This window comes from Xenopus laevis, chromosome 6L (assembly GCF_017654675.1).
Source record: "Xenopus laevis strain J_2021 chromosome 6L, Xenopus_laevis_v10.1, whole genome shotgun sequence".
In the NCBI taxonomy this organism is placed as follows: domain Eukaryota; kingdom Metazoa; phylum Chordata; class Amphibia; order Anura; family Pipidae; genus Xenopus; species Xenopus laevis.
Genome location: NC_054381.1, coordinates 31,420,262 through 31,434,224, shown reverse-complemented (window position 1 = coordinate 31,434,224; position 13,963 = coordinate 31,420,262). Strand labels below are relative to the sequence as shown.

At 38.9% G+C, this 13,963-nt stretch overlaps 1 protein-coding gene across 6 annotated transcripts in view; it reads right to left on the bottom strand.

Annotated features, from left to right (window-relative positions):
- Positions 1 to 13,963, bottom strand: part of LOC108718477 (A-kinase anchor protein 9) — a 145,009-nt gene that overhangs the window by 66,495 nt on the left and 64,551 nt on the right. For all 6 annotated transcript variants that reach the window (XM_041565885.1, XM_041565888.1, XM_041565886.1 and 3 more), the window contains one exon: positions 6,954 to 7,162. In XM_041565885.1, the coding sequence (XP_041421819.1) occupies positions 6,954 to 7,162 (209 nt within the window). The remainder of the gene's footprint in view (positions 1 to 6,953; positions 7,163 to 13,963) is intronic.

Below are 13,963 nucleotides of genomic sequence, written 5' to 3'. Positions count from 1 at the left end.
GTTACTTTGGTTACTATCCCCTGTGAACCAGAACAGTTGCCTAAGGTGCACCAAGCAGGACCAGACCCAGATCTCAATGGTTTACACTGATCAAAAACAAAACCAAATCAGCTGTAAAATTTTTGGAAATCAACCAAAAGACACACCCTGCCATACGATGTGCAGATTATCATGTGTTAAATAAGAAAATGTAGAGTAAATCATACCTTTTATTGGCTAACTAGACTATAAAATAGGGATGCACCAAATCCACTTTTTGGGATTCGGCCAAATCCCTGAATCCTTGGTGAAAGATTTGGCCGAATACTGAACCGAATCCTAATTTGCATATGCAAATTAGGGCCAAGAAAGGAAAATGAGGGGAAAATGTTTTTTTTATTTCCTTGTTTTGTGACAAAAACTCAAGTGTTTTCCCTTCCCACTACTAATTTACATATGCAAATTAGGATTTGGTTCGGCCATGCGCAAGGATTTGACCGAATCCGAATCCCGCTGAAAAAGGCCGAATCCTGGCCAAATCCCAAACTGAATCCTGGATTCAGTGCATCCCTACTATAAAACGATACCTTACAGGGCTATTTAGGCAGTGTCGGACTAGCCCGGCGGGACACTGGGAAAAAACCCAGTGGGCCCTAACCCTTAATGGGCCCCTGCCGGGCCAGACCCCTCTCCTGAAAAAAAACGTTTTTTTTTTAGGCACCGTGCAGCACCATCTGTGCATGCACGTGGCACCTTTCACTCATGAGGCACCTTCATGCAGCGCGCTCGGCGTCATGGTAGGGGGCGCGTAACGGTCAGTCGGAGCGGGGTCCTTGACAGTAGTCCCGGTGGGCCCGGGCTCCCCAGCCCAACCCTGTATTTAGGTCCCTGCTTCATGCATCAGTCTTGGTTGATAATCCCCACCAGTTGGGTTCTATTAGAATATACAGAACTTTCTTATACAAGCTGCAGTTGCCAAAGCAACTACAGTAAATCCTCAATTTTACAGCCACTAATTTTAGGTTTTCCTTACACTGTTTTTTACACAATATTCTTGAAAAAGGTCCCCAGGTGGGACAGATTTGTCGTATTAAGATGTAAAATCACTTGAATAAATACTATTTTCTTCATCAACAACAATGTGAGTGCTGATCCTCTCTATACTATATATATATATATATATATATATATATATACATAGTATACAACAATGTGAGTGCTGATCCTCTCTATACTATATATATATATATGTGTATGTATGTATATATATATATATATACATACATACACATTTCCCTGATTTTACACCATTTTTTCTGGTCCCCTTAAAAAATGTAAAATGAGGGCTCTACTGTAGTAAATTTGAACAACACATAATGAGAAATAAATAAAATTGTAATTGCCGTTCTCCTTTCTGCAATTTCTTCCAAGCAATGCTTGCATCTGCTCATTAGCTCTTTTGCTCGCTGCCTTACGAAATTCAAGGACTTTCCCTCTTTTACTTTCTTCACTTGGTACATGATTATATCAATATGGAGTCCTACTGACACCTAGTGACAATAAATGATTTAATTGGGCAGTTAGGTTATCAGCCCATTTAGAAGTAGTTTTAAAGTTTTGTGATACTGTTCTATGATGGATCATGGTCAAGGCAAGTCAGGCAAAATGTCAACACAATCCGCATTGTTTGTGTAGATCAGGATTTTATTTTTTCGGACAGCGGAATACAATGGATTGCTTGTCATTCCTTACTACACCAAGTTTACATTTATAAAATATCTGAACACTAATTTTGGAGACATCCCAACTAATTACACAACAAGGGGATTAAGAGTCACACATGATGCTTGTAAATGGAATTCAACTTCCCAGAGTCCTTTGCAAGCACAGAAAACGCAAAATACAGTCAAAGGGTCGTACAAACCACTTGAGAGTCTTTGTGTGAGGATTTAGTTGCATTAAGCCTGTTAGGATCACTCAGGAGGCTGACCTGCAAACCAGGTGCCCTGACCAGAAATATAGTGTCTTTATATAACCGTTTATTAAATATTTTATGCATGTTTTTTAGTCAATTATTTCAAGTACTTGCTCCATCTAAACTCAATAAAAATACAAATTGAAATTAAATCACAGTTAATTACACCAAAGATAAACAACTGAGAAACTTCACGTAGTGTAATAAATGTTGCAAATTTGTTATTGGGTAACCCATAGCATTAGTAACCCATAGTAACCAATTAAGATGTTTGCTTTCAAAACAGAAGACTATGATACCCGCTGCTTGTTGTTATGGGTTACTAGACCTGGTGTGCCTTTTAGTGCAAAACTTTAGGTGTGCCATAGACTTAGAAACACGCTACCGGAGAAAAGGTTTTTCTTTTTAGTTGCTTTCAAAGCAGCTTTGGATGCAGTAGAAGAGGAAGAGATTCTACTGAACCCATGTGTCACTGCATATGAATGTTTAATTAATTAAGTTCCTCTTATCCCTGTGAATGCCCGTCATAGAAGTGTTCCAACTATGGCCTTAAACCTTTGTGCTGTACCTTTATATGGTCACAGAGCTCCTTGATGACTTATAATACTGTAATACATTATAAAAAGGGGTACATTATTCCCTAGGCAAATAGGAACTTCAGAACTAAATCACACCCATAGAAATTGCACCGAAGATAGACCTGCCAAATAAACATAGCGGACTTGTTCACTATGACCAGGTATCAAAAATTCTGTTATTACATAAAACTGGCTTAATAGTCAAGCAATGTACACTTGTCTCTACTTGCTGCTAACACTGGGCATGTTGGCTCTTGTTGAACGTGATAACTAGTTTCACAATAACAGTCTAAATCTTCCAATAGGAGGTCAATTTCAAAAAGCCCTCAGAATGCCACAGCATGGGGGAAATACAAAAAAACCCTGCTAAGCTTAATATCATTCTGCCCAGGAATGAAATCAATCTAATATCATGATTAACTACAAAGCTTTTAATTAGCAGAGACATAGGGGGCTATTTACTAAAATCCGAATTTATCTCATATTTTATTAAAAAAAAACAAGCCCAAACTCCCATGCCCGATTTTAGTTTATTTGTTAATAAAAAAAAAACCTTGATTTAATCAGATCGTAGAAAAACGTGATAAAATTGAGCGAAAACCCGAATTCCTCAAATTTTTCAGGCTTTTTCCCCAAATTGCTCAAACTTTTCATGTTTTTTTCAGAAAATCCCAGGAAAGTTGCATTTTAAACCCAGAACAGACCATGAAAATTTCAAATTGAGAGAGGTGTCTCTCCCATTGACTTTTACAGGGCCTCGACAGGTCTGTAAATGAGATGGCGGATTTTTAGATTAGGGTTTTTTGCAGCATCGGGGTATAATAAATCTTGAAAAAAAAAAATTTTTTTCCCTCTAAAAATTAGTTTTCTAGTGAAAAAAACCCCATAAATTTTTCGAGATTTTAAAGGAGAAGGAAACCCTAAAAACTAATAGAGGACTAAATATTCCATGTTTTATATAATGACCTTATTGCACCAGCCAAAAGTTTCAGCTTGTCAATAGCAGCAATGATCCAGGACTTTAAACTTGTCACAGGGGGTCACCATCTTGGAAAGTGTCTGTGACACTCACATGCTCAGTGGGCTCTGAGCAGCTGTTGAGAAGCTAAGCTTAGGGGTTGTCACTAATTATCAATAAGAAAATGAGGTTTGTCTGTAATATAAGCTGATGCTACAAGGCTGATTATTAAATTCTGGTGCTAGTTGCACTGGTTTCTGAGCTGACATGTAGTAATTATCTGTATTAATTACTAATCAGCCTTATATTGTGACATTTATATTCTATGTGTACTGTATATTGTGAGTGGGTCGCTAAACTCAGTAAGTGACAGCAGCACAGGGCATGTGCAGTGAATCAGTAGAAAGGAAGATGGGGACCTACTGGGGCATCTTTGGAGACACAGAACTTCACTGCTAAAGGACTGTGGTTGCCTGGGGTTGGTACAGAAGGCCAAAACATAATGTACAACATTTCAAGCTACTTCTTTAGTTTAACTTTCCTTGTCCTTTAACATTCAGATTTTAAAAATAAGCCCCTAAATATACTTGACTTCAGCGTCACCCTAGAAAATTCTGCATTTTATCGGGTAGTTCTTTATTTAAAAGAGCACTTAGAAATCTTCAGATTAGAGCAATGGAACAGGGGCATCATGACAGCCATTGAGCCACTGCCCTCCGGAAGAGAACAGAGATGGACAAGACACCCGTGTCTACCTGCGACTGCTCCTGATAGTAATGAATGCAAAGAACTATAATGAGCACACAAGTAGTAGCAGGTAAAATAGCAACAAAACCACTAACAAGTGTTATTAGCCAAGGTCTGATTGTCACAGCTTTGTGTGCACATGTTCTTTATTACTAGCAGTATGAGAAGCAAGTATGACTAGCAGTGGATAAGGAGGTTTAGCAGCAATATAATATGGGCAGAATAAAAAATAGTGATAAAATGCCATTGTAAGTAAGTAAGCATTTATTTTGTGGTGGGCAATTCTACAATGTTAGGTATCTACCTCCCACTTTACTAATAACGTCATTTATATAGCCTGACTCATGATACATACTGATATTTCACTGGAGGCATGCAAACTGTAGCCTACAGAGTCTATTAAAAGAAAGACCAAAGTTTGATGTAATTTAAACTGCAGAAGCATTTAACTTTTTTTAAATTGGATTTGTTACATTGAAAATCACCCTGGAAACCAAGCAGCGGTTTGAACACTGTAAGAACCTTCTCTTACAGTTACATTCTATTAGATCTGTTCTGCAGAATGCTTAGGACCTAGGTTTTCCACATAAGGGGTCTTTACTTATTTAAAGCACTATGACTTAAGGGTAATAAAAAAAGGTTACTTAAAGGGATCCTGTCATCGGAAAACATGTTTTTTTCAAAACGCATCAGTTAATAGTGCTACTCCAGCAGAATTCTGTACTGAAATCCATTTCTTAAAAGAGCATACAGATTTTTTTATATTCAATTTTGCAGCTGGTAAATTGACAATATGTCTAGCCCCATGTCAGATTTTAAAATTGAATATAAAAAAAATCTGTTTGCTCTTTTGAGAAATGGATTTCAGTGCAGAATTCTGCTGGAGCAGCCCTATTAACTGATGCATTTTGAAAAAATTCTTTTCCCATGACAGTATCCCTGTAGCCTTTGACTTCCCCTCAAGACTCATTGAAGCTGGGACTAGACTAGAAGTAGTGTAAATGATTTGGTTTAATTTCTGTTTAATTAAAGTTCCACATTAAGCCCTTATGTGGAAAAAACAGGTCCTAATCATTCTTTTTTCATTTTCCAATCTGATGTTAGCATAAAACCAGGAATGTGTACCATCCTTTTGCATACTATGTAACAAAGTTTGTATAGACTATTTACAACAATAGAGAACATTCCATTAATGGGCAGTATTATTAGTTTTGTCATGTTAGTGAGTTATTAGTGAGGCAAGTTGAAACAGGCCCAGAACCATAAGTAAGAAGCATTGCATTCTTGCTCAGCAGGAGGGGATACAGCTAACAACTAGAAAGATACTTGGCTTCACAATAACCTTCAAACACTTTACTTCTCAGAGATGTAACTAGTTCCAGATCTCCTTTAATCATAGGGGTGCTTCTTTACAAAATACTATACCATAAATTATCATCTGTTGATGTACAAGTCCCGGCAGCACCAAAAACAGAATGCAGACATGAACCAAGTCTTTCTGAAAATTCCACATAAATATAGTTTATATTTTAACAGCTTCCACGTGCAACTCAGATAAAGTGTAATCAAGAAGGGGTAAACTTTGGTGCCCTCTATCAATGATGAAACTATAGACCTGTATATGTTTGGTGTAGGAGCAAAACCTATTCTTCTCTAATCATATTAATGCCACTTTAAAACCTGCTGCTTTTTCCTCCATAATACTACAAAGAAAAGTGAATTTCTTTCACAATTAACTGATAAAATATAATTCCATGCCCTTATCCTATCCTACTTAAATTACTGCAGCCTCTCACTTAAAGGTTTCCCAGACTCCTACCTCTCTCCCCTGCAATCATATTTAAAATCTGCTGCTAGAACCCTCCTGCTCTCTTCTATGAGGAAACCTGTTCATTCCCTAATAAAATCTCTATCATGGCTGCCTGTTAAGCAAAGGATAGCATGCAAAATCCTATTGCTAACATTCAAAGCCCTTCACTCCTTTGCGTCTCACTACATTTCACATGTTTCCCCATAAGCTTCTGGCTGTATCCTCTGCTCACCATTTTTCACACTATCCACACCCACTGCTATCACTCGACTTTAACCTATCTATCATGCTACTCCTTACCTCTAGAATTTGTTCTCTCAATTTCTCCTTTAGGAAAACTCGCTGAACCCCTTCAAAAACAAACTCAGATCCTACCTTTTGGAGCATTCAACTCTACCTGCCCAGACCTGAAACTTGAGTGGCAATTTTCAAACCTTTGTGCACCTTGCCTATTTGTGGCTGTATGTTATACACTTATTTAGATTGTAAGCTCTGCAGGGCAGGGACTTCCTTCCTACTGTGTCTTTTAACATGTGGCACTTAAGCACTGTATATTTATACTTATTACTTACTAAACACCTATTGTCTGCCACATACAAAGCTGTTTTAGCACCTCTTCCTGGACATTTTAATAACACCTCATAGCTCCAATCATGCTAATACAATCAACATTTTACCTCCATGAGGTCTCTGACCCCATGCTTATTATACAGATTACAGAAACAGATTAGTTTGATTGGAGTAAGATTCCATGGTATATAACCACAAATATTTTTGTACAAGGTCATTCTGAATTGAGAAAGCCAGTCGGATGACTAGCGAAATGTCTTCAAGAAAAAAGAAAATACAGCAAGTCCAGCTGATTTGACTTTGAGAACCTTCACAGACTTCTTAAATTAAACTTACTTGTTTTAGGTGCCTCTAAGTCAAAAGTCGCCCCCAAATCTTCACTTCCAGGGTTCCAATCGAACGCTTGGGAAGCAGATGAACGTCTTCCAGGTTTGTCTAGCAGTCCCAGGACATGGTGTCCTATTGTTTCCTCCACAGCACTGGTTGTTTTTACTATCTCAAGCAGGATCTTAAGGAATTGCTTATTTGTCCTTATCAAGTGTTTCCTATACATGAGAAACAAACCATATGTCAAGAATTGGATATAAACCTTAAATTAATTTCATACACAGTGTTGAATGGGACAATTTTATTGAAACAACAGTAATAAGTATGAATTGGCCATCATCCTTGTTTAAAAATAAATTATACCCCAAGCCTGAACTTGTGCTTAATATACAGGAAATCAACTTGTTATACAGAATGCTTGGTACCTGGATATGGGATCTTTCTGTAATTTGGATCTCCATACCTTAAGTCTACTAATAAAGCATTAAAAAAAATGAATAGGGTTGTTTTACCTCCAATAAGGACTAATTATATCTTAGTTTGGGTCAAGTGCAAGGTTCTATTTTAATTATTACAGAGAAAAAGGAAATCAATATTATAATGGAGTCTACGTAATGGGTTTCCGGGTTAAAGAATCCCATAGAATATTGTGTGCACAGAAGACTGTTGTCTATAAAAAATGATTTAGCTTAGGAAAACAAGTAAACACACCCAGATATGTTTTCGTGTAAATATGCAAAGATAAACAGCAAGTATATGTTACAAGAATAATGTTGTTGGCCACGTGTACACATGAAAATAAGCTGTTGACAGATATGGGGTTTGGCAAAGCAAATACAACTGAGACTTTTAAGTGCATAAACCAGTAGCAGAAAGGTTACCTGCGTGAGGAACTACAACCAAAATGGTCACACAACATTAACAGATTGTTGTCATGGAAACAAGAAGCAACACTATCTTGCTTTATGGCAGCTGCGCGCTGCCAATATGGACAGACCGACTGTGATCCAGAAGGACTAAAGAACGATTTGAAAAAACTGCCTACACCCCTACACACGCCATGCCTGTCCGTGTTTACTACTGGGGGCAATCTGACGTTCATTTGGAGCTGGCAGACAAAACGCCATGTGTCACATTAATCTATATAAAATCTGAACCTATTACAAAAAAAAAAATAACACATGGTGAATAAAACTTGAGAAAAATAAAGAACCAGAGCATAAAGCAGACGTCAATAATAAAATTAACTTTGCGGGTGGCTGCAAGTTGGCTTTTCTTACTGGCCCTCTTAAGAATTTACCTGACTTGCATTCAAAACTACTGCGGGACTCAGAGACTCCAAGCAGCTGTTTAAACAAGTGTGGTGCAGAACTAAAGATGTTCGCACATGGAAAGATTATTCATACAATTCAATTTCCAATCAAACTGCATAATCCTTTGTGTGTGTGTGCATGATTAAAACAAATAGAATATACTGTGGTCTTTACCATTTCAGGTCTTTTTTATTATGACAGAACAAGATACAAACTGCAAAAAAAAATGTAATTGCTACTGGTTTTTGCAAGTTGCACCATGTACTGTTTCTTGTGCCCCTATAAAGTTATATCTCACTCTATATGCAGTGATGTGTGGAAGGTACATATCACACGGCTATCCCCTGTAAAGCCAGGGGATTCATGGTACTGGGGTGCAGGACCGCCATCAGAAATCACAGGGCCCCATACGACAACGTTACCTGGGCCCCTGGGCTGCGCCCACTGCAAGCCCCACTACAGGACCGCCCTCCCCACCCCACAGGTCCGCCCCCATCACACAGTAAAAAAAACCAAAAAAAATATTGGTGGCTAGGGTTCCCACATGTTAATAAAAAATAAAAAGATATTGGTGGTCAGGGCCCCCCATAAAAAATATTGGTGGCTAGGACCCCACATGAGAAAATTATGAGAAAATTGGTGGCCAGGGCCCCTTAAACGTCCATGCCTTCCTGAAGTCAGCAGCTCTCAGAAAGATGGGGGGCCCGGCTAATCAAGTAAGTGTGGCATGGCCAGGGTCCCCCTTACCCTCGGGGCCCCCTACAACTCTCCCCCGTCCCCCCCCTGATGGCTGCCCTGCTGGGGTATAATATATGGAGTAAAGTACAGGTCTCTTTAGCCAATGTGTGAGCTGAACTCTGCATATCAGCATTTTATATTGCACAAGGTTCAGAGAACAGCTTCCACCAATCAATATTAATAATTTTGCAACCTCTTGGCACTCCTGCCACACCTGCACCTTTAGCACTGGTAAATTATTTTAACTCAGGCCTTAGCCCTTTTGGAGTGAGCTTGCGGGATGACAGTAGAGATATCCTAGGGTAAAAAACTTCAACATTTTGTACCTGTGAGTCACATTCAGATGTAGAAACTGTTAGGGAGCCACCACAGCATTACAAACATTTTCAGAGGTTTCCAAATAAATGCTATATTTAGCTGCTCCTTAGCACCTTGTGGATGACACCCTGCAGGAGCCTATGTTTGTAAAAATATTTGCTGCCTTCAAGACTTAGTTTCAAGTCAGCAATTCAGTAATCACTGTTTTGAAGCCACTGGGACCAACATCAAAGAAGTATAAGGCAACGTGTTACTCATGACCTATTGGTTAGGCATTGTTTTACTAGTAATTTCCTGCTGGTCTAACTGGCCCAACTGAATTCCTTCTGCCTGAACTGTAGAATCGACTCACAATTGACGATGAGGTCTGTAACATTCCATTAGAACTAATGCCCCATGCGACTTTACCTTACAAAGAGAAGGATAATGATTTAGGCCTTGGGAAGAGTAGATAATGGATCCTTCACGGATCTATGGCAGTTTAAAATAGATGGTACTACTTTATCAGTCCAGTTCAAAGGGACACAATGGCCAAAATAAAGCTGGATGCTTGCATTCAAACAGGTGACCTGTAAATGCTACATGCTGATTGGCTGTGATACAGTATCCAACAATGTGGGAACTTTCGAACTTCTGACATTACCCGCAAAATCTGCTGCAGAGCCAGAGAAAGGGTAGGAAGAGGAGTAGTTGCACAAAAGATATTTTTAGGTACTGAAAGACTAATGGCAATTTTAAGTAGTAAAAATTGTTTGCAGCACCCAGTTGTATCAATTATGAGGTAGGTATATTTCCTTTCACTAGGCAACAACAAACTATAAACAAAAGCTAGAACCTGACAAACAAAGGCATGCCATTCCTTAAATAATGTGCACAGTAAACTGGTCTGCAACAAGAACAGTAATTCCAAAATTCAGCACGTGTGTGTGTATGTTGCAGGCCACTTTCAGGATATACATGGGCTGAATATATATTGTAAATAGCAGGCATAAGCACTTGTGTGATGGGGTGTTTTAAATTAATCTGCTTCCCCCATCATATAGGTATGGCATCTGTTATCCAGAAAACCATTATCCAGTAAGCTCTAAATTACAGGAAGGCCATCTAGCATTAACTCCTTTTTTTCCACTCAATTTTTTTTTATTTTCGGGGGGGGGGGAAAAACTTGTGGATGCACAATATACATATTGTTTCATTTATAATTATATGCTTCATATCAAGTATAAAATGTGCTATTCCAAGGATCAGAACAGTAAAATATAGTAAAAAGAGAAAGGATAGCAGGAAAGATAGTAAAGGAGTAGAGTCCCCCCCCATCATTATGACACAAATGTAAACTGCATATGATACATTGCCTAACAAATTTTCCTTATTGAAAGTTAAGCTGATTCGTAGCAACATAATTTGACCATGGCAACCAAATCTCAACACTTAAACTCCATTTAAGCGAAAATGCTAATTTTTAAAAATCATTAGGGATGCACAGAATCCTGGATTTAGTTCAAGAGCCTAGCCCTTTTTGGGCAGGAGTTGGTAAAACCAAAGTGCCTGGCCAAACCAAATCCAAACCCTTTAAAGGACAAGGTAAGTTAAACTAAAGAAGTAGGCTAGAAATGTTGTACATTATGTTTAGCAGGGAAGGTGCCACAGTAGCTCCCCATCTTCTTTTCTGCTGATTCACTGCACATGCTCTGTGCTGTTGTCAGTTACTGAGCTTAGGGACCCACTCACAATATACAGTACACATAGAAAAGAATTGTCACAATATAAGGCTGGTTAGTAATTAATATGGATAATTTCTACATGGCAGCACAGAAACCAGTGCAAGTAGCATCAGAATTTAATAATCAGCCCTGCGCTTATATTACAGACCAACCTCATTTTCTGCTTGATAATTTTCAACGACCCCTAAGCTTAGCTGCTCAACAGCTGCTCAGAGCCCACTGAGCATTTGAGTGTCACAGACACTTTCCAAGATGGTGACCCCCTCGTGACAAGTTTGAAGTCCTGGATCAGCAGAATTTAATAATCAGCCCTGTAGCATCAGCTTATATTACAGGCGAACCTCATTGTCTGCTTGATAATTTGCAACGACCCCTAAGCTTAGCTTCTTAACAGCTGCTCAGAGCCCACTGAGCATGTGAGTGTTGCATACACTTTCCAAGATGGTGACCCCCTCTGACAAGTTTGAAGTCCTGGATCATTGCTGCTATTGACAAGCTGAAACTTTAGGCTGGTGCAATACTGTAAGTGCAGTATGGCATTTTTAGCCATATTCATTTTTAGGGTTTAGTTCTCCTTTAAATAATGTGACTTTAGATAATGTTACTACAAAAAAATGCCACACATTTCCCCCTACCTTAAAAATGTGAATTATGCTCTTTTTTTGGTTTCCTTTGTAATAAAGTAGAACCGTGTACTTGCTCCAAGCTAAGCTACATGGGTCCATATTTGTTGCAAAACAATCCTATTGGGTTTATTTTATATTTAAATGATTTTTAGTAGACTTAAGGTTTGGTCATCCAAATTATGAAAAGGTCCCTTATCCTGCAAACCTCAGGTTCCATGCATTCCAGATAAGAGATCCTATACTCACACTACATATTTCCCATGTAAAAATAAATGCTTAAACAGTGACCCCCTGTGGCACAAACTTCAAGGCAAAAAAGTCACTTATGCAATTGTATGTTTTCATATGTGACATTGAGGGTGGCATTGTAAGCACTGTTTCTGATATGAGAGCATGTGTGTGGGGCGAAATTAGTGTTTTATGGTCATCCACCTCCTTCATTAAATTGTGTTATTTACAAGAGAGTGCCACTGAATTCATTTTTGTTGTTGGGTGGTGCGTGTTACCCTACAACACAGACCCCTCAACTGCCCAATGATTATATGGAAACACCAATAAAAAAATGTTGCTGTCCCAATCATAACCTATTAAACCTTATTATCCCCATTGCTATGGGTATCATCACACTCTACTTTACCAACTATCCTACTAGGTCTATAAGAAATACATTTTTAAAACTAATTCACATAAATGTAACGGGGAGTGTGGTAGTGCAAATGTTAGCACTGCTGCCTTGTGTTTTTGAGGTTGTGGTTTTGATTTTAGCCAGAACTCTATCTGTCATTTTTCTGTCTTCTCCCTATGTTGCGCAAGTTATTCCACACTCCAAAAACAAGCAGGCAAGTTTATTGGTTCCTGATAAAATTGACCATAATGTGATAGGGTTGTTAGGGTGTAAGCTTCACTTCCCATACCTGACTGCCATATTCTGCATCACATCAGAGCGATTCTACATCATTCACTGCCCAGTGAATGATGTAGAATCTCTCTGATGTGATGCAGAATATGTCATATACAAGGTAGTCAGCACAGCCTCCTGGCTTTTTCTTTCTTGTGGTGCAAGTTATCCAGTGGCCACTTTTCCACGGGTATACACTTAGTAGTACAAGACGAAACAGCACCACCTTCTTTTTAGAAATTAAAACGCCTTTATTGGAACCCTTTAGGGCATTACAGCAACGTTTCGGGTCACACCTGACCCTTTGTCAAGCTTGTCAAGCAGAATATGTCAGTCAGGTATGGGACCCGTTATCCAGTAGTCCACAATTCGTTTATTTATGCATTAATAGCAATTGCTATGTAGAGTTAACACCAATATTATTTACTTTTCAGCACTTCTTTAGTAAAACATATTTCACTCTAACAATCATATTCAAGTACAGGTATAGGATCCATTACCCGGAAATCCGTTATCCAGAAAACTCCAAATTACAAAAAGGATGTCTCCCATAGGGGCAAATTCACTAAGATTCGTAGTTGCGCCAGGCGTAACTTCGCCGCACTTCGCCAGGCGTAGTTTCGCCAGCGCTTCGCAAATTCACTTAAATCCGAAGTTGCGCTCAGAGGTAGCGTAAGGTTGCGAAGTTGCGCTAGCGTTGCTTCGCTAAGTAAAGAGAAGTTACGCTAGCGAAGGCTAATTTGCATACGGCGCCAAATTCAAATTTCAATGGAGGAATACGTATCAGCACTACAAATGGCTAGAAAAGCTTCAAAACATCAAATAAAATTTTTATTTTGCCCTACACATGTGCCCACTGTCTAGGTAAGTTGCCATGAGTCAGGAAATGTAGGGGGGAAGGAGGGGAGCCCCAAAAAATTTTTCGATCTTTTTCAGCCTATCACCCATAATGTAGAAAACACGCCAGCATTTTTTGGGACTTAGAAAAAATGTTGACTTTTTTTGAAGCAATCCCTATCTACTCTATTGTGCTTCGCCTGGTCTGAGGTGGCAAAGGAAGTCTAGCGTAAAAGGTAGCGTTCAGTACAATGCGCGAGTTAGTGAATTTGCGTAGTTACGTCGCTAGCGAAACTTCGCCAGGCGTAAGGGTGCGAAGTAACACTAGCGAAACTACGCCAGCGTTCGTTAGTGAATTTGCGCAGTAACGAAAATGCCAAACGCTAGCGAAGTAACGCTAGCGTTCGGCGCTTCGGCGCTTAGTGAATTTGCCCCATAGCCTCCATTTTATCCAAATAATGAAAATAATTTTCTTTATCTCTGTAGTAATAAAACAGTAGCTTGTACTTGATGCAAACCAAGATATAATTAATCCTTATTGGAAGCAAAAGCAACCTATTGGGTT